Source organism: Dermacentor albipictus, chromosome 2 (assembly GCF_038994185.2).
Source record: "Dermacentor albipictus isolate Rhodes 1998 colony chromosome 2, USDA_Dalb.pri_finalv2, whole genome shotgun sequence".
Taxonomy (NCBI): Eukaryota; Metazoa; Arthropoda; class Arachnida; order Ixodida; family Ixodidae; genus Dermacentor; species Dermacentor albipictus.
Window position 1 is genome coordinate 178,443,514 of NC_091822.1, and position 24,272 is coordinate 178,467,785.

General features: G+C 45.6%; 1 protein-coding gene across 1 annotated transcript in view; it reads right to left on the reverse strand.

The window, feature by feature from the left end:
• The window catches only part of LOC139055819 (serine/threonine-protein kinase haspin homolog), a 39,597-nt gene extending 21,038 nt beyond the window's left edge, over nucleotides 1-18,559 (reverse strand). Inside the window, exons 1-2 of the mRNA XM_070533364.1 lie at nucleotides 18,467-18,559; nucleotides 17,567-17,788 (exon numbers count right to left, since the gene is read on the reverse strand). Of these exons, the coding sequence (XP_070389465.1) occupies nucleotides 17,567-17,788; nucleotides 18,467-18,559 (315 nt within the window). The remainder of the gene's footprint in view (nucleotides 1-17,566; nucleotides 17,789-18,466) is intronic.
• Between the last annotated feature and the right edge of the window lie 5,713 nt (nucleotides 18,560-24,272).

Sequence of the window (24,272 nt, forward strand, 5' to 3'; positions counted from 1 at the left end):
ATGCAGGGGAGAGTCTGTAAAGAGGCCCTGCGAATCCTCCTCGGAGCAGGAACCCTCGGAAATAAAGTGACACACAAACTTTTCTGGATACCGGCCCATACCGGGATAGAAGGGAACGTGAGAGCAGACAGTCTAGTTCGCGAGATCACATACCGAGCTGGACAGATAGAGCCTCTCGAGAACCCTACAACGGTGGAGCCGACGTGTGCGGAAATATTAAACTACTATAGAGGGCAGAGAATCAAATATCCTCCGCCACACACACTACTTACACAACAGGAAGCAGCTGACTGGAGAAGGCTACAAACCGGAACTTTCTATAATCTACACATATTAAGTAAAATGTACCCGACACAATACAGAAACTCCTGCCCATGGTGCGGAGAAATACCAACTCTTTATCACATAACATGGGAATGTAAGCATAACTACACATTCCATAAACATAAAAACCCGAGTGCGGAGCAATGAGAGGGCCTGCTCACCAGCAGCGAGCTCGCCGCCCAAAGGGCGATCGTTCAGCACGCGTGCGAAGTGGCCAGGCTCAGTGGAGCCCTGGAATAGGGGCACACCCGTGCTGAGAAGCCAGGCAGCAAGCGCAAGACGGCTCACCGCTAAACCGCTTGATAGAACCAATAAAGTTTTTCTCTCTCTCTCTCTCTTTAAGGTCCGTTGCAGGACATCCCAAAATAGGATGGCGTCGGTGCAGCTAATAAAACAATGTTCAATTGTCTCTGGTACATCACAAAGGCGACAGTTAACAGAAGAGACAAAGATACCCTTTTTTTGTAGCCATGCTTTAACCGGTATGGTTTCACTATGAACTTTATAAAAGAATGTTTTGCAGCAAGGGGATACATACATTTGGCGAACTCGCTTTAGCACATCGTGTTTTAGGCTTGTAGCGCAGCTCGGAAGAGCAAAAAAGGAATAAGGTAGGGGTAATCAAAGGGAACGGGAAACAGAGTGAGCGCTAAGTCTGTTTCCCGTTCCCTTTGATTACCCCTACCTTATTCCTTTTTTGCTCTTCCGAGCTGCGCTACAAGCCTAAAACAGTCATGACATACCAACTCGCCCAAACTGCTACGCTTTTAGCACATCGTGGCCTGGCAATTTAATGTATATTGATCGGTAAAGTGGAGGCCGAAATAGCATGGATAGTGAGTCTTTGTACAACGTTTTGCGCGACACAGAATACAAGTATTCAGTGGAAAACCGAACTGTCAGGAAACGAACCGCCAAGTAAACTTCTTGCATGAACCCCCACAAGCATAAGCGCGAAGAAAAACTCGAAGAAACAACTAAATCAGGTAAGGCATTAACAAGTGTGACTTGCATGTATGAACGAATTACAGGATGGGAAGTATCGCGAAAAAAGAAGAAACGAGACACTATCTGCCGCACATAAAGATGTACTAAGCCCAGCCCACCTTCGCTAACAGGCCTAAAAATATTGTCTCGCCTCATGGGCTCAAAAGTTGAAGACCATACGAAGGTTGCAAAGATACGGTGAAAGCGTTGGATGTATAGCCTAGCACAATGGATAACTTGCAATACATAGAAAATTTTTGTTGCCAAGAACTTATTGCAGGCTTCGGCTTTCCCAAAAATAGAAAGTCGTTGTGCAACGAATGTCTGGGCGTAACTTTGCAGTACCGAAACCCGTTATTTCCAATAGTGTGCGCTTAATTTATATGCGTCTAGCGGCACGCCAAGATACTTTGGCGGGACATCAGTCCACTTAACGCCTGCAAACTGTTCTGGTGTATAACACCATGAGCCAAACCATAAGCCTAAACTTTTTGAGGAGTTCATTCGCGCTCCTGATACGCTGCCAAATTCTTCTATTTTCGATACTACTTTTTCAACACTGGACTTATCCGTGCAGAAGAACGCTAGATCGTCTGCGTAAGCTAGGACTTTAACTTCATTACTCAGTATATTGAAGCCATGGATGTTACTCGACTGAATTACGCTTAAGCATAGCGGTTCCAGGTAAAGGGCGAATAGTAGTGGGGACATCGGGCATCCTTGTTTTGCTGATGAGCAAATAGGAATGGGTTCGGAGAGTTGGCCATTAATAACTAAACGAGTAGTACAACAGGTGTAGCAAAGCCTAATGCCTTTAAGCACAATGGAGCCAACATTGACATGCTCCAAAAGAGAAAATAAATAGGAGTGGCTGACACGATCAAAAGCTTTGGCAAGGTCTACCTGGAGCATTGCAAGCTGCTCAGTGGAACCATAACAGTATTGAAGAAGGGTACGGGCGATATGTATGTTGGTTTGAATTGATCGGCCCCTGATTCCGCACGTCTGATGAGAACCAATTAGAATTGACATCGCAAATTGCAATCTATTAGATAGAACTTTCGCAAGATTTTTGTAATCCACGTTTGACAATGTGATTGGTCGATAGCCTTCAACAGAACGCAGTTTCTCTTTATCTGAACTTTTGGGAATTAAAACTGTGTGGGTTTTGCAAAAAGCCTGCGGAAGGGCGTCAACTTCTAAACCTGTAATAAAAATAACCAATAATATGGGGCTGATAATTGATTTGAAAGCTTTGTAAAATTCACCTGAAAGTCCATCGGGGCCGGGTGTTTTCAACAGAGGCAGCTGATCAATAGCTAGCTCAATTTTGAATCGCAAGGCTACCACTGATGACTGCACAGTCATCATCCTGTAATGGTTTTACAAGAGATACAAAACTCTCTAAAACTTTTGCATCGTGATCATTGGGAGCCCGGGGCACTAAACAACATAGTGTAGAAAGTTTCGAACTGAGAAATTATGTCATTAGTATCTCTTAGAAGACTACCTTCGGAGTATATTTCCGGAATTACTTTGGAAATACCGTGACGTCGCTCGTCAAGTAAAGATTGACGTGTTGGTTGCTCAGATTGCAGAGCGCGCATGTTTCGAGATCGAATTCGCGCACCTCTGTAACGCAGTGCGTCATACTTTTGTAACTCACATTTAATGTTTTCTATGTCAACAATGTAAGTGCCTGGCATTTCGCATTCAATCTCATAAAGGCTACATAGGCTCTTAAGAAGCGTTTTTTCTTCATTCTTTCTATAGAATGATTTCACCGATCCAATTTCTATAGCCACTGTACGAACCTCTTGTTTAAAGAGTTCCCAAGCAGCAAATAATGGCAAGTCACTAGAAAGAGAATTGGTTAGAGCCATGCATACGCGTTTAATAAATTCCTGATCATTTAGGAGCTCAGAGTTAAACTTCCAGAGTGCCCACTGTGGTCGGAAATTAGTTACAAATTTTTCACCAATGTTTGCAATAACCATACAATGATCAGAGAATGAAACGGGGATAGTAATGCAGGATAGTCCTCGAGAGAGGAGTGATGAAGAAACATAAATCCGATCAAGGCGGGCGTAGGAATGACCTTGAATTCTTGTATAAGAGCGAGCTCCCTGTCCCGACACTCCTATATCAACGAGCCCTGCATTTTCTATTATGTTAGACAAAACTTCACCACTCCTGTCCCGCTGAGTGTTATTGCCGCTTCGATCGTTCGGATCGCATACACAATTGAAATCTCCCATTAAAACGAGCGATAACGTTTAACACCTTTAGCCGGTGAAATACGGTGAGCAGATACAGATAAAGCATCCGTGTCAATATAGTTATGTTTGTTGGTGTATGAAAAGAACGTGAAAAAGTGGCTTCTGAGAAAATCAACAAAAAAGAATTGAAACACCTATAGCGTTAAAAAAAGCCTAGAATAGCTAAAATTTATGTAATTCATAGCTTGCCCCCCCCCCCTCCCCCGATTCTTGATTCTGTTAAATCTAGGCCATGGATCACCTCTATTATCCTGGGTTGTCGTTGTTTCGATGTATCAACACCGCATCCGGAGGTTTTCGTATTGAGTGTATTGCTACAAAACATTTTCACAGTGTAAGGGCCATGTTCTATTGTAACTGGTTTCCACATGTCAAGTTTGTCTTTCTTTACATTAATGAAGTGACATACCGTCCGATAATACAAGCTTGAGAATTGGAGGGATTTAATAGGGGTCTTTCGTTGCCCTTTGTGAAGTCGTACTAATGAAGTGCTTATTCGAATGTATGGGAGCAGCTCATTTGCCTAGTATAAGAAATATATAAATAGGTTATTTTCACAATTTATACACTTCATCACCACAAAAAAAAATGTTTTATTTCTTTCAGCCTGCTATGATGTTCTGACTGAGAAAGAAATATTCAATTTTTTCTGCGAGGCACGCAATAATTGCTGGTGCATATTTTATTGCACAACACTGCATACAGTAGCTAACCATTATTATTAGTCAGACGAAATTAATAGCACAATGCATATGATCAGGCGCATAGGACAGTATTATTGCACTTTTTTAATTCATGCCCTTTTTTTAATTGCACAAAAGCTACTGCACTGAAATAGTATACTAGTACATACTTAAAAAGCACAATTTTATACTACGATAATAATAATCATTCAAATGTTTATTGTAGTGCCCAGGAACAGCTATAGAGCCTTTGCGCTGGTGCACTTAACGAGCACTATGCGAGACAAAATCTACAGAAAACATGATTGTGGTAGACAAAAAAATGCAAGATAGAGAAATAAAGAAGGAAAAGAGGAAAAGTAAACGGGAGGTAATGCTGCGTGATCTACAGATACACAAAATACAGGAAACGAACTGTGAAGTATGTTTTGGAGTCGAGTCTTATTCAGCACAATCTTGCAACATGTCAGGCAACGAATGTGGAATGCTACCTGGTATACTGTTGCGGCACGAAGAAATGCATATGATCAAGAAGCTTTAGGGAATGCATAATGTCATGGACCACATTATACACGAACAAAAGGCGTGATTAAGTCTTGAATCTAGAGGTGCGAGTTGAAGCATGATTGAGAAGGTCAACTGTGGTCGCCAGAATGGCAAAAGTGATGTGTTAACATAGATATCAATTTATTCTGGATGCGTTCATTGAGGTCAGAATTAGATTTGCTCATTCAACCCTTCCTATAGAGGCATACTCTAGTAGTTGGCGGCACACTGAAGAACTTCAGAAACACAATAGGCGAGTGAAAATCATGCAATACACGGCATGTAATTCCAAGAGCGTGAATGGCATGCTGCGTAATTGTCTATGTGAAGAGAAGCTTAGCATGTTGTCGAAGTACACACCAAGATCTTTCATTTCATGACCACAAGGAGTGGAGCATCACATAGGGTGTATATAAATTTCACATAGTGCGTTTTCTGCATATAACCTAATGCCATAGTATTGGAAGCATTTAGGAGTACTTATTGTTTCTGCACCAGTTTGAGAGTGAAAAAAAGTATTTTTGGAAGTCGATGCAGTGGTGAACACTGTTCACAGTCTCAAATAGTTTTAAGTTGTCGGCACACAAATCATGCTTCTCATTTATTAAAATGCTCTTAGCACTAACTTGAATAAGCTTTCTTTCGTGCAGCAACTTCATTATTCCCAGGGAATTTGTGCCCTCGCACACAGAGTTGTGCAGAAAGTTCGCAAACTGAACAATTTTAGCGGAAAATGCTGGCTCCGAATCATTTTGGTAGGTTTTCGCCAACTTCTCAACCTGCTGTGCCAGAGCTGTGCGCGTTCGTCCTGACTGATCAGTGCAGGGAAAGGCCATTCCACCCTTGTTTCGGCTGGCGTACTGCATTCCCTGAAGGCGATGGGGCGTTGTTGCCCGACCGTACGCTGCGTATACAGGCAGTGCTCCGAAGAGCGGACCCCTGTCGCCTCCGCGCAACACCGCTCTTCGTTTGTTCCAGCTGACCAGGCACGTACCCAGGAATATATTTTTTTTGGGGGTGGGGGGGGGGCAACGCAAGGTAACTTCTATGTAAATGAGGGAGGGCGGGTGTAGTCTACAACTACAAATGTGAATAACATCCACCATTTACCATAACAACGCGTCAACCAAGAAAATAAAAATGAAATAAGGTGTATTTCACAGATATGCCTGTGCGATACACCTCTCCTTTACTTGGCAAACAAGGAACTGCGTCAAATGGAATTGCGCAGGAAAGAAGCGCAGGAAGAATACCGCCAAGGGGCTTTATCCTGGACATTCCACCATTTTCTTCGATCCGGGACGCAGACGCGACTTAACTATAATGGCGCTGATGGCCCCACTTTGTTTTGTAACGGGACGCCAACTTGATGTTTTGCCTAAAAAAACTGAAATGAAGGCGCTGAACGTAAGGTTGTCGGTAAGGGCCCGTACATGGTCGCTCCGCCCGTCCGTTCCGCCCTCGTCCGGTCGCGTGCGGAAGCCCGAAAGGCGGAAGGTGTCGCAAAATTCGATGCACGCTCAATCCGCACGAGCGGAACGCACGCGCACTCCTATTGGGCGACGCGGCCTGTTGACAGCTGGCAACCGTTCGGCGGAGCAAAGGTGTTCAAGGTTGGCAACGACCTTTGACAGCAGACGACACTGGCATATTTTTGCAAATGTGATTTCAATTTTCCGCGTTCCGGGGAAAATGCGACTCTAGGCTGCCACATTCTGTTCTGCAGCCGTATGTGTTGCATTGGCACCGTCATCCTTCTTCGAAACATTGCACAGTCGTCTTATCTGCGCCACCTTTTACAGATGTATTGCAATCGCATCACGTCGCAGCACGCGATGTATTCTCGGATGATTACTTTCAGTGCGCGCTGCCTTGGCTGGTTGAACAAAACCTCTCTAATTATCCAACGTGATGCGTTCTGCGTCACGCGAAACTGATAGTGTCGCCGGAAGCGCGGTGGCGCGGTTTCTGTAGTGCTAGTGACAGCTTGCAAGAATACGAAACACTCGCACATCTGTCGCGGAATGCATTTGCGTAGGTCGCCAAGACGCACCTTTTTACCACTGAGCACGCGTGTGAGGCTCCGAGTACAGCTTGCTGACACGCTTGCTCGTGCTTTTTTTTTTTCACTCTGCCAATTTTAAGAGAGTGCTTAAAGCAGTTGGATTCATGGAATGCCTTTTCCTTAAATTATTTGCTCAGCGATGACTGAAGTTCTCACCGTGTGCAAAAAAAAAGTTATGCATAAGTGGTTAACTTCATGCAGCAAGGAATTGAAGGTTAAGCAGTGAATGTACAATTCGTTATGACTGGCTTAAATCAATATTGTCACGTGGTAGTGATGGTGAAGAAAGAACACAGTAGCAGTACTGTGAAAGACAAAACTAGCTTTTATTGGGCGAACCTGTGCCCACAAAACAGGCTACACTTAAAGCACAACGATAGCGGCGAACACAGTCGGCGATCGTCGAAAATCTGATCTGCGGCTCAAGCGCGTCGCCTTTTATAGATCAGTCGTCGAATGTTCCAGATTAACTGATGGAACCCGCGTGTCTTCCACAAAGTTCTACACCATTCGTGTCACGCGATGAAATCTGATAACACAAGGTTCGGCGACAACAGACACGCGGATAGAAGCGTCGATAACTTTCCAGAAACGTCGGATACATGCAGGCGCGTCCCTCGCTGTGCGATTACAGTTGTTAAGCGGCGAAACGTGGTAGCCCGATAAAGATAAGTACACGTGTCAATATGTATGTATTGCGGTGACCTTATGCAGATATATGCATACTCATAAGATATGTTTCCAAGGGGAGTATTTATTTGAAAGCATACAATTTAAATTGCTGATAAGAAAATTTATTTTGAGTGAAATCAAACAATTGCATTCTTTCTTGCCAGCCTGGGTGGCCAATATGTTGCCACCTTACTACTTAACATACCTAATGTAACATTTCAACGATGTACAAACGTTAGAAAAGCGCACAAAATTAAGCAGTACCTTGACAGGCATGCTCCCTCTCTCACCCATGGCACCAAACAAGGATGTTCCACTTGAGACTGTTTGATACTGTCGGCATCATACATGCTTGTTCTATTTTGATTGCTCTGCATATAAAAAATAAGCTCTACTCAGGTTATATGAGTTAGTTGGGCATGGGCTGCATGTTGTTTATGTATTTATGTAGTAACAACCTTGCTAGCTCATGCACAGCCATATTTTAGGAAAATGAAAAATGCATGGCATAACATTAACAGCTGGCCAAGGCCTGTATTCATTTTGAAAGCAAAGCGATATTATCAAGTGTAGCTTAGCAGTGAGTTCAGTGACCTCCTTTGGTGTGAAAAGGTTGATGTAGTTAGTAGTTTTGTGTTTGTCTTTCTTACTTAGTTGCTGTTTTAACATGCACATGACAATGAAATGAAGGTGCATAGGGCAGAGGACAGGGCCACACAAAAAGCGAAGAAACATTCATTGCCATTTTTTTATTTACATAACAAAACAGAGAATAGTTCCTTAGGTTCAGTTTTGTGAATAATGCACTAGGTGTTCTGCGTAAAACTCAAAGATTGTAGTGCTCTATTACCTATTCACTATTCGGGTAGCCAAATGAACGATACTCCCATTAGCACTGTGAGAGCACAGAAATTTGCAGTCAAGAGGCCGTAGTGGCTCAGCCTCTGTGGCAATTATCAAACATCATTGGCTTAGTGAGGCCCAAAATACTAATTCGGGTAACTATTAATAGCAGTAGTCGAGGGCACGCTTGAAAGGCACCATTAGCAGTCCGCACGTCAAAGAGCAGTCAAGTCATCGCCACTGTTGGTGAAATGGCAGAAGTCAATGCGAAAATGACATCCGCTGTTGGCAGCTTGCTTGCAAACACACATTCATGTGGTGGCATTGCTTATTTTGATTACCTGGCCAAGACAAGTTATGTGAATAAGAGAACAATTATCAAACATCATTAGCTTAGTGCGGCCCAAAATACACAGTCGGGTAACTATTAATAGCAGTAGTCGAGGGCACGCTTGAAAGGCACCATTTGTAGTCTGCACGTCAAAGCGCAGTCAAGTCGTCGCCACTGTTGGTGAAATGGCAGCAGTCAACGCGAAAATGACAGCCGCCGTTGGCAGCTTGCATGCAAACACACATTCATGTGGTGGCATTGCTTATTTTGATTACCTGGCCAAGACAAGTAATGTGAATAAGTGAACAATTATCAAACATCATTAGCTTAGTGCGGCCCAAAATACACAGTCGGGTAACTATTAATAGCAGTAGTCGAGGGCACGCTTGAAAGGCACCATTTGTAGTCTGCACGTCAAAGCGCAGTCAAGTCGTCGCCACTGTTGGTGAAATGGCAGCAGTCAATGCGAAAATGACAGCCGCCGTCGGCAGCTTGCATGCAAACACACATTCATGTGGTGGCATTGCTTAATTTGATTACCTGGCCAAGACAAGTTATGTGAATAAGAGAACAATTATCAAACATCATTAGCTTAGTGCGGCCCAAAATACACAGTCGGGTAACTATTAATAGCAGTAGTCGAGGGCACGCTTGAAAGGCACCATTTGTAGTCTGCACGTCAAAGCGCAGTCAAGTCGTCGCCACTGTTGGTGAAATGGCAGCAGTCAACGCGAAAATGACAGCCGCCGTTGGCAGCTTGCATGCAAACACACATTCATGTGGTGGCATTGCTTATTTTGATTACCTGGCCAAGACAAGTAATGTGAATAAGAGAACAATTATCAAACATCATTAGCTTAGTGCGGCCCAAAATACACAGTCAGGTAACTATTAATAGCAGTAGTCGAGGGCAGGCTTGAAAGGCACCATTAGCAGTCTGCACGTCAAAGCGCAGTCATGTCGCAGCCATTGTTGTATTTGTTTATCTGACAGCATGTAAGCATAATTATTCACCCTGAGTAGCTTTGCTAGCATTGTTTGTACTAAAAAATGCTGAGTGAAGTTGAATGTGTTTTATTGAGGCAATTATTTACTTCACAAGCCATCGGCATAGCGATCGACGGCCAGGTTCAGACAATGACATTTGTGAAGTAATAAATGGTGAAAGCTGCAAAAGCTATCAGTGCACTGCTTTGCTGGGCTCCATTTACTGAAGAATGTCTTTGCAACGAAGAAAGCATCAGACGGGAAATGACACCCCACTGCACAATGTTATTCGTGTTGAAAGTTTTTGCCATCATATGTGATGGGCAGCGAAACCATCCGTTTACTAAGACTGATTGCATGAAAAATGCAACAGGATAGCAAGGTGTTGTTTCACAATATGGCACCCTTTCATGTGCACTTCTGGTGAGCTGCCACGTGCACTGATCCATAAACATGAACAGAGGTAAGAGGCAAAGTTGCTGTGCAAACCCCACGACGCTTTTAAGAAAACGTATCTGTAAACCTTTCTGTTTTCATAAGTGAACAAAATTTGTTTTGAGCAAGTTGGTTAATCACATTGCGGCAACAACACAAGAAGCAAGGACAGAAAACACAGCGAGTAGGCAGATTGAGAAGATGAGGTAGACCAGTGAGAAAGGCTTTATTAAGATGGAAGAGGCCAGCCCTGCCGTGTACATGAGTTAGTGGTTTGAATGGGATTGATTAATGAAAATGTGTAATGACTTTGCTGAAAGAAAACTAGCAAAAGCAAATGCTAATATAATATAAAAGGACAGAAATAAGGGTAAGCGCAAACACGCATGGCAGCAGGCACGTATTCACACACAAACGCGAGAACTAAGAAAAACTTCAATATAAAGAAATGTGGGAAATAGAAAAAAAAATTGACAAACGCAAGAAAACATACATTTACAAACAGACGCGGGTGGAGGTATTACAGGAGCGGTTTCACAAGCTGCTGTGCCTACCTTCTCATATGTTTTCTTTTTTAACCGTTGTCTTAACACTGTCTTGGAAATTTTTAATTGCATTCATGAAATTAGTGCTCTCAGGCGCGTCCACATTTCACGACAGCGCTGAACGTCTTGACGTTATGCAATTATTATGGTGTTCCCTAATTGCCCTCCACCGATAGAACCATCTTCAACCAGGCAGAAACAACTTTTGAAAGAAACGATAGATGTACGAAGCAGAAAAGGCCGGTGTGATAGGGCTTATTTGTAAGGGTACTAAATATGAAAACGCGATCAGCAACACTTATGCTCAGTTCACTTCTGAGCACACGAACATCGCGTAGTACGACCACTTCTACACCCAGTAACGCTGCAACACATCGCACATACATATCACGATTTGTAGCTTGCAAACGCACTTCATAACAGCAAGAGCACAGCTCGAACGTCGCGGTCACCACGGCGCATCGCAGCCGGCAAAACGGCTCACACGCAGTATAGCACACGAAGAATGGCAGCGATAAAAACTTATCGCTACTGATCGTATCATTACTTCTGAAAGTTGCGAAGGGCTGGCGTTCACCACTCCGCGGCAACGATCCGCATACACAGAGCAGAAACCAAACGTGTACGCCGGGTCCGCCAAACGGACGCTACTTATTTCGCCACGCCTTGAACGTGTGTGCTGCTCAGAATTCACGTGTATGTGATGGAGTTCTCGTCTGCGACGCACACGCGTAGCATGGCACAAGAAATCACGAAGTCGACGGCTTCAAATGTTTCTTCCGACGCTCTCGTAAACACAACACACACTTCCTGCGCTCCGTCTCTTTCTGTTGGCGATCGCACGCACTGATGAGGTCTGGAAGCGTACACCGGCTTGCTTCTTCCGATGACTATCTCCGTGGGTGCCACATATCTCTGGTGAAAATCACAAAAAGGAGAAAAAAATAGACTGTTTCTGACGCGGCTGTAGCCTAGGCCTTGCGTCCCCGCTTCGCTTCGCTTCGAGCACGCGCCATGTTTGCTGTGACGACAGCCGAACTATCCGCCTCGGACCAGCCAATGAGAGACGAGCAGGCGGCCGGACGGGAAACTTGCGTCCGCTCCTCGCTCACCAGTAGAGAGGCATACGCACGCGGCCGGACGAGGGCGGAACGGACGTGCGGAGCGACCATGTACGGGCCCTAAAGCAAAACAGTTTTCCTGCACGGTACAAATAAACCGGCTAGCTCAAAGCGCGTGATTATTCCGTCGAAAACGCTTCTCGCTTGCGTCGTCTCCCGTGTACAAGCCGTCGTGTGCTTCATTCGCTAGCATGCGTGTCCCCGGAAAATTTATTTATTTATTTATTTATTTAGCAATACTGTAAGCCTTTTACAGGCTCATACAGGAGTGGGTCACAATCAAAACAACGAAACATTGTTGGTCAAAATAGAAGGCAATGAAACACGCCAATTATTACAATTCAAAGATATAACACGATAACAAAACGACAGACCAAAGCAATTAGTACAAGGCATATAATACAGGGAAGTGGTAAGAGCTACGAACAATTCAGATGTGGCGGGAAACGGCCAAAACACAGTTGCGCAACACAACGTTGTAGCGAAGCAGTACATAATCGGAAACAGACCTAATCATAAAAAAGTGCACGTATCTTGGTTGCAAATACTTCGATGGAGTCAACATGTGCAATTGGTTCCGGCAGACGGTTCCAGGCTTCAATTGCAGATGGAAAAAATGAATATTTAAATGTGTTGCAACGCGCAGAAAACTGCCTGATGCACTTACGGTGATTTGTTCTTTCTGAATGTTGGAAGGGTGGCCTAATGTACTTTGTTTTATCAATATTTATGTGCCCGTGATAAAGAAGGAAAAGAAACTTCAAGGCAGCGATACGCCGTCCTGATATTAGAGTCGAGATATGTGCTTGTTCACGTAAAGCAGTGACGCTGTCGTATGGAGAGTATCTGGAGTAAATGAAACGAAGTGCCATGCGCTGTATTCTATCAAGTTTATCAATGAGGTAAGACTGCTGCGGGGACCATACAATGCTGGCATACTCAAGTATTGGCTGAACGAGGGTTTTATAGGCGGTTAATTTGACATCGGATGGTGCTGTTGCCAATTTCCGTAAGAAATTGAGCTGCTTAAATGCCTTTGCACATGTGATGTCAATATGAGTGTCCCATTTGAGCGAGCTTGAGAATGTCACACCCAAATATTTTACAGTATCTGATCTTATTATAGCCGTACCTCTTATGTTGTAAGTGAACATGTTAGGTACCTTTTTATGTGCAAAAGTGATGCATGCTGTTTTACTGATGTTTAACTTCATTCCCCACCAAAATGGAATGAGTCATCGCATGTTGGTGCCAACGCTCTGGTTTTCATCCTTGAAACAACATTGTCGACCTACCAGGGGTCACACCCCGCAGGTTCTACGCCACGTTATCGCGGTCTCGTGAAACTTAAGTGACTCAGCCCGACTCGGCTGGCTGAGAAAGGCCGAATATCACCGACAGCGATGCGTGCGCCAGAGATATCCGCTAGCGTGACGCAAGCGCCGGCGCTGCCATCTCTTGTTCACTTCGCTCGTTACTCGCACCGCGGGAGGAAACTTCAAGGCGCCGCCTTACGTACATTTCTTTTTGTTAATTAAGGCCCGCCGTTGTCATAACTTTTGATTTTGCGAAAAGGCAGTAATCTTGATTACAATACAACTGCAGTAGTGAAAAGTGGACAACGTTGCAGAAAGTTTGCCATGTTCAACCAATATTATTTTGTATAAATGCGTTCTCTTAAAAGATGATGGCCCATAACACAGAGGCCAACACCACCCGAGAGCGATGCAAATACTATGAGCACGCGTTATGAACAAAAGATTTTCATGGCGCCAAAGGACAGGGAAAACGTGGCGATATGCATTCCTCTCGGCCGTCATTGCATATGGCTGCTCATTAGCATAATTCGTGCGGCTCGTCCCACCACAAATTATGGGGGAAATTCTCTGCAATGGCGACCCAGCGCAACTTCACGCGACGTCAAATTGACGTTTACGAAACAGCCCTTCCTGTGACGCTCCCCATAGCATATTCCTTCAGCCAATCAGCAAGCTGGCATGGCGGATATCTTCGATCGCCACCCCATATTCGCCAAATTACAGAATCATTGCAGTGGCTGCTGTACGCTACCGCTCACTTTCTTTTTGAAAGGCTAACGTAGCAATATAGCCGCCAAGGACCAAAAAATTGTATTAGCCGATAGAATTTGCAACTCCACGTCACGCTTCGTCATGTTGATGAACACTCAAAATTGCATTTTGCAAAACTACCGTTTCCCAGCACCAATATCAAGGCACGTGAGCTCTGCACAGCCAATCAGAGAATCAGCATGGCGGATAATGGCGGCCGTGCAGCCGCCATGCGTGTCGAGAATAGCACCCAAGAACAAAAAGCTTAAGTGTAAAATAAAGATTACTTCAGTAGAATACAAATAAAAAAAAACTGCAGTTGGCAACCAAGGCACACAAACTGTGCGGAGTTGTGTTACTTCGCCAGCCAATCACAGAAGCAAACAAAATCGTTGTCATGCGGCCTTTTCGAAATGGCGTCGTACTTAATACCTCCGGAGCGTCTGCTATTCGTGAAGAGTCTTTTCATCGGCGGAAGCAATGAGGTGCGCCACATACATGGACAAAGTGTATTGAGTCTGAGCATTTAGCTCTTCAAAAGTCTGCGGTGACGTTCATTTCACTGCTAAACCCGTTTTAGTCATAAAACTTCACTGCCAACTGAAGTCAAACTTGACAATAGATACTTGCAGTAAAGCAAGCATGTTATTTCAGTTCAATAAAGAATAGGATTTGGCCATTCCACTCTAATAGGCAAGGCAAAAGGTATAAAATTACGCTCTAATAATTTCATTTGATGCGGTTACCTCCTTATTTGGCTAAAAGAAAAAGTTGGAAGTACGAATTATTTGCCGCCTCGCGGAGGAAAAGTAGCTGGCGGTTGTGAGGGCGTGGCTGGGGCTTCACGGCCGACTCACTTTCTATCCGACTACAGGAGCGTTCTTTTTTATTAGCTCTGGAAAAATTATAGAGAAATATATATTTGGGGAACAATCACAGTTCTTTTGGATCCCTCGTTTATGCTCTATGAAGTGAAGTGCCACAACCGACTCGTATTGTTATTTGGAAAGTTACCTAACTATGCGTGGCTCCCACTCCCGTACAACCGCGTAGGGCGCAGGGCGGTGCTATTCTATACGTAGTACGCCCACCGTGGAAGGTTACAAAAACACCTACATACGCACAGCAGAGAAGTGGCTACGTTAGGCGGCTCGAATGATAACTGTAGAAGCGCCATTCATAACACACGAACTTTTCTGCACTTCCTTTATTCTGTTCTACTTCCTTTCTAAATAAAAAGATGTTGATCCATAAATATTTTTATAAACAACGGTTAAATTTTAGCTTTCCCTTCGCCTCTGATGTTGCCTCGGCTGTCTCCCTCAGCAGATCGCCTCATTTTTCATCTCCTTGCGACTCGTTTCCAGTTAACAATGTTGCAATTGCCAACTCCACAATTAGAGAAAAGCCAGGCGACTTAACGGGTAACAGTCATATTGCCTATAAGTTTAAGGGTCATTGCAGGGTTTGATGATGGACGCTGTCGCGTATTTTATTTTCCACCTTTTCTAACCCATATCGCTGGCATATCGTTCCGAGACTCTGTCAGCGTCGCGGCGAGCCGTTACTCGAGGAAATAATGAAGCAAAAGGAAAAGTTGAACGCAACTGGCGATTTCTCTGGCCGCAACTCTTTCCACGTGCACACAGACAAGCTCACCACGAACCGAATCCCTTTCCCGGTCCCTGGTTAAGTATAAACAAAAAAGGTTGAACTAACGAAGCAACAGCGATGCGCGTGAGCGTCGAAAAGACGGTGACAACTGAATGCATCTCGAGTTAATCGCGCGGGCACCGAATCGATTAGGAAACTGGTCTTCAGACCCTAGGAGATGCCGATCACAACTGCCATCCAAAAGGAGTGAAAAAGAAAGCAAAATGTTGATCGCCGAATAGCTGTGAAGTTTCAACCTAGATTTGGCAGCGCTTTACGAATGTGTGAGAGAAGTGGCGGCGTGGGCGGGGAGGGGGAGGAGCATGCGTCCTAAATTCGGGGGGGGGGGCGCTTGAGCCCCCCTGCGCCCCCCCTTGGATAAGTGCCTGCACCTGACGGTAACTTTCTTCAGTGGAAGAGCACATAACGCTATGTTGAGCGAAGAGGCACGCTATACAGTGGGGAGAGAGGGAGAGAGAAACAACTTTATTCAGCCAAGCTTGACATCTTCTTACCGTCGATGGAAGTGGTTCCTTCTTCACGGAACCCATGTGCTTTCCTAGCCGCCTGGCCCCTGGAGATCAGGACCAGCTGGTCTTCCAGGGCGGTGCTGGTTAGCAAGGCCTCCCATCGCTCGGTAAGGGTGGATGAGGGATGGGGTAGGGTAGAGGGGCAGGTAAGAGGTGGGGAGATTGCCTTGATGAAATCGCATACTCCAATGACGTGTTGGAGCGTGCCTAACTCAGTTTTGCAGAAGTTACAATCCTTCTTCTGTGATCCGGACTGAGTGACCGACTGATAGCTCCAGTGGACTTTATATTCTTTTAATCATTCCATCCCCCTTTCCCTTTCCCCATTGTAGGGTAGCCAACCTGGCTCAGTCATGGTTTACCTCCTTACCTTTCATTTATCATTTTCTCTCTCTCACAATCCCTCTCGTACCTTTCTGGGTGCATCTTGTTTTGAAGGTAAGGGTGCGGAAAGGATCCTGCCTGTATCTGCCTGTAGATCGCTTGCTGTTCTCTGCTAAGCGATTTGTGAGGATCGGGGTAGCGGCGCCTCTCCGTCTTGTAATGGTTCGTAATGTCCCTATAACTAATTATGGACTGTGGCTCACCTTCCTCGACCCGGTGTTCCATCTCTCGGGTGAACTGGTGGGCAAGTTCGTTGCCCTCCAGCCCAGAGAGCCGGTGTCCATATCAACTCAACTTTCCTTTCAGGTACGTCGCGTTTACTCTTGAGAATATCTAGTACGGCAATAGACACCCACCCCTTTCTGTAGCTGTTATATGCCTTTTGCGAGTCAGTGCCAATTCTTCCAACCTTGGGCAGCGCGAGTGCTAGCGCTATCGCGGCCTCTTCTGCCACCTCCGGAAAAGGCGTATTGGTGGAAGCGCAGGTTACGAGCACCTTCCGCGTCGTAACTGCCAGCGTGGCTTTCGATGAAAACTTGGGTAACAAAGCGTCTGTGAAGAGAGTGACCCCTCTTCCTTCCCTCCTATTTGGCCCAAAGTCTCCGTCAAGGCAGCTATACGAGACGCTCTGCGGCCGTCGTTACGACCCGACCTCATGTTTCGAGGCAGTGGCTTACTCTCGATTTTATGCGCCCACAACCTGGGTAACGGCCCCGTTTCCTTCCGCTTTGCCTCTTGCCAGCCCAACTTGGCAAGAGCGCGACGTCCCGCCGACGTTTGACTGAGTCGAACTCTTTGATTAGACAGGTGAGCTTCTATTAACTCTTCGACGACGTTGTGCTTGGCCATGCCGAGAAGCTTGTCGGCCGAAGAATGCTTCGGAATGCCCAGCGCCATCTTGGCTGCCTTGCGTATAATGACGTTCAACTGGTCCCCGTCTTTCTTCAGTCTCTTGAGGTACGGCGCCGCGTAAACGATGCGTGACGTCACGAAGGCGTGGACCAGCGTCAGTGCAGCATCTTCCTTCAATCCCCTTTGTCTGTTTATGACACTTCTGATCATGTTCGAAGTTTGTTCCGTTGAAACCTTGATTTTGTCGATCGACCCCCCACCTTGCCATTGTTCTGGAAGATGACACCCAGGATACGTGCTTGCGTGGTTGGCGTTATGGTCATCCCTTCGATGGTGATGCGGACGTTCTCTTGGTCTCCTTTCTTTTTTCTTGGCTTGATGACGAGTAACTGTGACTTCTGTGGCGAGCAACTGAGGCCGCACGAGTTAGCGGACCCGTGCACGGCCTTTGCCACTCTCTGAAGGTTCTCCTCCATCCAACTCTGCGACCATGCCCTCAACGTCCACACAGGTATATCGTCTGCATAGAGAACGTCTTGAAGCTAACCCGGGAGAGGGAGGAATGCCAGCTTGAAGAAAGGCGGTGAAAGAACCGATCCTTGCGGGTTGTCTGTGTCTTCCAGGGCTATCGGTTTTGATTTCTCCTCTCCAATTTTGACCGTTGCCGTTCTATTGCTTAAGAAATCCTGCACATATTTGAATGTTCGCTTTCCGCATACCCTTTGGCGCAGCTTACGGAGAATACGTTCGTGTGTGACGTTATCGAAGGCCCCCTTGAGATCTCGAGCGCCCGGATAGCTCTTGGCGTAGGGGTCTTGGCTTGCTTTATAACCAGCTCGTGTAGTTGCACCGAGGCGTCTTGCGTGCTCAGGTGCCTGCGGAGTCCGTACAAGGTCGGTGGCATCTCATCAGTGACGTCCAAATGTATCTGTAGTCTTTTGAACACCATACGCTCGACCACCTTCCTACACATGACGTGAGGGAGATGGGGCGCAGATTGTCGACGTGGCTTTGCGACGTGCCAACGCCTTTGCTTGGGGAATGCCGCTCGTGCCATGCTCTAACGGTTGGTCCCAAACGCCGGTGACTAATAAGCGCCTTTACAAGTTCTGTAGGGTGCTTCGGCCTACAACGTCAACCATGGAACTGCGATCCCGTACCCTACCCTCAACCATGGCTGAAGACGCATCCCAGCAAACGCCTCCTCCGTCCGTCACGTGCTCTTGTGTGCCTCGCCACAGGAACCCTACCATTTTGAGCGACGCAGACAACACCGACGTCGAGTACTGGCTGACGACATATTAGAGGGTAAGCGCCCACGTCAAATGGAACGTCCCCGTAAAACTGAGCAACGTGTTCTTCCATCTGGCGGGTGTGGCCCGCTTCTGGTACAACAACCATGAGTCCGATTTTCCGACGTGGTCCTCGTTCAAGACATCTTTAGTGGCGTTGTTTGGTCGCCCGGCTGTGCGCAAACTGCGTGCGGAATCGCGTTTGCGAGAACGTGCACAGCAACCGGGTAAATCATTTACCAGCTGCATTGAGGATGTTCTGGACTTAAGTAAGAAGGTCAACGCGGCGATGGAGAACAATGCTTTCAACATGTGTCTTTCAAAGAACCCTCAGTCCGTTACCGACATCGCCACTCTATGCCAAAGCTACGAGGAGCTACCCAGGCAGCGATCGTTGACCCGTCGCCCTTCATCGTGCGACGAACACATTGCCAGTTTAGATTCAGGTGCACGTTAAAGAACCCCAGGTGGTCTAAATTTCCGGAGTCCTCCACTACGGCGTGCCTCCTAATCAGAAAGTGGTTTTGGCACGTAAAACCCCATAACTTAACTTCACATTGCCAGTTTGGCTACCATTTCCGACCAGTCAGCGCTGTTTGCAGAATTGAAAGCATTCGTCTGTGGCATTCGCATATTTTTAAACGCTGGTTTAAGTTAGCCGGGGCGCTCTGTATATGTGTGTGTCTTGCTGCTATTGATTTTCCGCACGCACAATTCCTGAACAATCTCACTTGCTACTACTGCACAGATTGGGGGCATTGTTAGATGCAATGTTGCCGGAACGTACCTAGAAAACGCTTAGCTTCACCAGTGCCAGCTATAGGTCCACCTATACGAAGGTGGACCTATAGCTCCCTTTACTCCCGTCCCACCCCCCCCCCCCCTTTTTTTTAGCAAAGCATTAGCTCGTTGCCGGCTCTCAGGGGAGCTTTCACTTCCAAATATCTACTACCAGCCCAGGGCTGTAGTCCTTGGTTGTACCTGCCTCTTGTTCAGTGCTATCCACTCCTAAATGGAACACACTACTGGGTGGCTCTCACTTTACAGGTCTGTACAAAGGTGCAAACGGCACTAATCACTAGCCATATGCTGCGCGAAAAAATGGGAACATGTGTTCCAGTTAACCATGGAACGCATTGCACATATTTGGGAATAAGCCCCATTAGTTGATTTAACTGCTGGAGCCGTCTCTACGCCTTTCTGGTCAGTGAACGAACCAGTTTTGGCACCCCTTTCATGTCCTTCGCGGAAACGGGAGCGTGCCTCGCTTTCAGACCTCGGTTACCTTATACAGTGCATCCCGAATTTTCCCATGCTTTTCCCTGTCGTGTTCAACTCTAGACGAAAAGGAGTGCGGTCACCTCCTTTCTCTTGAACACCTACATAAATTTTCGTGTAATAAAATTTATACAGCTACAATGAAATTGATTTGTTTCTAAACATCAAAGAAAACTCGCAAAAACAACAACACACTGGGCATTTCAAGGAAAAAAAGAAAAGGCAAGCTATATCCTGAGAGAACATCATAGCTAATATTTTTTTAACTGATACGACTACGACGTTTTATTAAAAAAACAGAGAAAACATTTACGTTCTTGCTCATGTTCAAGAGGCCCTCACCAGGACCCAGAGCACATTTTGGTTATACGCTGGAACTTGTTAAGTGTCCTCTAGGGAGCGTTCTGCCGCAAGAATTTTTCAAATCGGCTGATTAATCGCCGAGGTATAAATATTTCAGTACCGCGAATCTCAGCAGGCGGGCTCCCCTACAAAGCAAGAGTACCTCTCCACTCACCCCGTTTAGCCTACGCAAGCGAAATTCCTTCCCTGCGTTCTCCCATACCGGACCTCGAGGATCCCGTGACGCATACGTGACAGGCACCGCCTTCATATTTTTTTTTCCTCCATTTTTTTTTTCTGCGCTACACATTTTGCCCAACGGCGTCGCGCGCGAGCTGTTGTCTCGTTCACCATTTTGCACGCTGTGCACAATGAAGCATGACTAGCGATATAATTCGCTGCTACACGAATACTGAGGCAGAACAAGCGGATCGCAGCGCGTGATCACGAGCTGGAACACGGTAGAAAAGGCATAGTTTCTTTACCTGCGCACGTGACCGTACGACCGTGGGAACAAGCAGACGAAGCGGAAGTACATCTCTTTTGCTCTGGTGCGAAGTAAAAAAAAAAAAAAAAGACGCAGACATTCGCTTTGTGTGTTTTATTTTTTTCTCTAAACTTCACTTCGTCAATTCAAGCTACACATTGCACAGATAACCGATGTTGTCTTGCATAATTCTCGAAATCACGTTCCACCACGAGGGACATCACACTGCAGACACGATTACGTCACCGTCTTACTTCGAGCGCGGCGGAGAGGGAAATGGCATTCAGATTGAAATTTCAAATCTTTCCGCGGCTCGTGGCGATGTAATACTTTGCAGACACGTTTGTTATCGCGCATTGAATGCTCTGCGCTTGTCAGCTCATAATGGCCAGACATGGTGAGGGGCCCCTTAAATTAGTACTTGCGCTTTAAGAACACGAAGGATAGGGAAGCCAAACATAAAGGATAGTATACTGGAAACTATGCCGCTTCTTGACATCTGATTACGAAAATTTTCTCATAGAAAGTTTCGTTTACCTCTTTTTTTTTGTTTTTAAATCGGGACACACAGCATCCTTTGGACCAGATCTGCGTTTGGCCTTCACTATATAGCACCTTTACACCCTGGAATTTTGAAAAAAAGAAAAAGGCATCGATGATTTTCTTTTTTTATTCTCCTTGAAGGTGTTTGTGTGTGGGTGGGGAGAGAGCTCAAGGTGGAGCAAGTCGAATACACTGACCGCAGACAGCCTGGGAAATGTCGCAACCGCGCTTGAAACTTCTGTCACTGGCGCAGTTTAATTTCCGTATAAGTACTAGAATGAGTACTGAAACTAGAGAAACCTGTGCGGAAACCCCTTTAAACTCGTTGCTCACTAGGTTTCCGTTTCGATAGTTTCGCGTGGTTCTGAAAATTTAACACAACTTGCGGAGTACCGTAAGATAGTGGCTTCAAGTTTCACTTTAGGAGTAGACACCTAAAACTCTAGCGCAGCGGTCAATTCGCTGTAAATCTACTGTATTACTGCCTTACTTTCAGGTCTGTCGCTGCGTCTAAAATATTTCACGACGAAACCAATAGCTACATATGCAGACGAACAACGAATGTCTTCAAGGAAGTTTTTCCTTGCTAGGCTAGCAGACGACAAAGCAGACGTCACTGGCTGGCTGGAAATGCTGCGAAATGGAGGAAACTGTTTCTCTTGTGTAAGTCCCTATTTTACGGCGAGTGATGGTATATAAGTGCTCGTGCGCAACTTTAATAATAGTAATAATAGAAACATAAGACAAAACGCTGTTTTCTGTCCGCATAACAAGTTGGTACGGCCTCAAAACGCCTTACACATTACTTTTCTCTTTCTGTTGTTCTACGTAGTTGTTTCTCTTCCTCGCTTGTTAAAGCAAGTGAGCCAGTGTTACCCTTCAGTCACGTAGGTAAACAAACGGCATCAATGCTAGTTGAGAGTGCATGACGAACAGCGAGCGAAAGCTGTGTGTCAAGATCCGAAACGACGATCTCGGATCTCGGAGGAATGTGAAACGCTGTGGATTCGGTAGCTACAAACTTTTCTTTTTACCGAAAATTAAGCTGCTCTATTTTTTTTTCAACCAACAGCACGTTTACGTGATTTAAAAGCATCAATTTGAAAAACATTCAGCTGAAAGAGTTCTTTATGTTGCCTAAATTTTATGTCGTGTGTTAAGAGTTGCCCCTATTTTGCGACAAAAATAAAACCGGCTGTTTGGCGACAATGAGTGTCAGATATTTTACTTTTTAAAGAAGCACAAGATGCAATGACATAAAAATGGTATTCAGGTGCTAAGTGTGGCTGAATGATTTTACGTCGGAAGTGGAGTTCAGCTAACGTGGCCGGACTTTCACAAAGCATGATTTGTTGCCAGACTTTTGCAAACATCAAATTAAAAACGTTTTCTTTTCAAATGAAAGTGTATTTGTCTCCCAAAAATACCTTTTTGCGTTAGTAATTTGTAGTTACTTTGTAACAATAGTTTATAATGTTTCAGTGTTGGCTGACTTTTGCGACTGCGTAGTTGACATTGTTGCCTAATTTTTATGTACCATTCAAATCGGCATGGGCATTTACCTTTTATATTTTAGCTCATCAGTATTGTAAATGTAGGGCTGTCTGAAAAGTTCTTTAATTATTGCCTTGTAGGGCTTCCGAGGAAAACATTCTACACCGCATTGTAGTGGCCAGACTTCTATGAACTCCGGGAGTGCCAAATTTAGCGTAAGAGCAGTCTGGAAGCGTTTCGATCGCTAACTTTTTTTTTCTTTTGTTGTATGATATATATCCGAGCGTCATTTGTGCAGGTGGCGCGTGTGAGCAATTGAAAACTTAAGATTGTAGAAAAATAAAAGAAACTATACATTTCTTTGCCGGTGTCGATACTGTCGACAGACGGCACCACTGCGGTGGACAACATTCGGAGCCCTGTCCCTATGCCGCCGTGTGATGGTCCGACGGCTGGTTGCTCATTTGTTCGACTGGTACAGCCGGTAAACTTGCTTCGTGAGCATGACACAAGATGCACTTTTACCGGCAGTGGCAGCATGGTTCAGTGAGCAACTCCGAGAAATCGCGTACGCCGACGCAGCCAGCGCTAGCAGACGACACTAGTGACCGCACCACGCTGTGTCCTACTCCTTCCTGCCTTGGGCGGATGCGAAAAATTGACGCCGTTATTTTGTGCTGGCCGCTCTATTGAACTGCAGCAGCTTAGCACGAAGGTTGTCGCACTGCATTTGGGACTGCTTTGATATGGAATTTGTACTACTCGAAGGGGGATTTGTGTGCTCTGTTTATTTGATGTGGCTGGATGCGTGCTGCAAAAGGAAGAAAGCGTTTGCTCTATGGGAGCAATCTCCTCTGTGCCTGTTTCGTGGACAGCACTTTCTTCATAACGCGTCACACCAGAGGCTATGGAAAAAAACTTAAACAAACAAACTCAAACAAGTCTAAATCGGGAGTGCGCATCAGAATTTCCATAGCCCCGAGAGGAGCTTTGGCGAAGCGTTTTCAGAAACCACTCTTGCTAAAATTTAACGCCATCACATAATACTGCATCTCACCGTGTTGTATTCGTTTGGTGGCGCCATGTATGCGTGCGGTCCTTCTGCTGGCGTCACGCGTTCTTCTGTACATGCGCACTTGCACCGCCGAGGAGGCGGATTTCGGGGCGTGGGTATTAAGGAGGCGTAGAAAGAAAGAAGGAGGAACAAATTACAACAAATAAAATATAAGCACGTGGCCTGGCTGAATGTCACGTGTTCCGCCCGTCTTTTGAAGACAAATAACGAATGTGGGACGCAACACGTTGTAGGCGTGGAGTGCGATGCTTGTGCGAAGCGGTCGAAACGACGATGGCAGGTGTTGCTCTTGCCGCACCGAGTAAACTGCACAGAGAAAAGCTGAGCGTGCTTTGGATGCATTACTGTTGCATTCAATCTTGTATTGTGTCCTTCATCCCAGACCTCATCGGACGCACCCGTCGACGCGATGAAAGGATATAGGGCGATAAAAACGATTTATTGGGGTTTTTCAG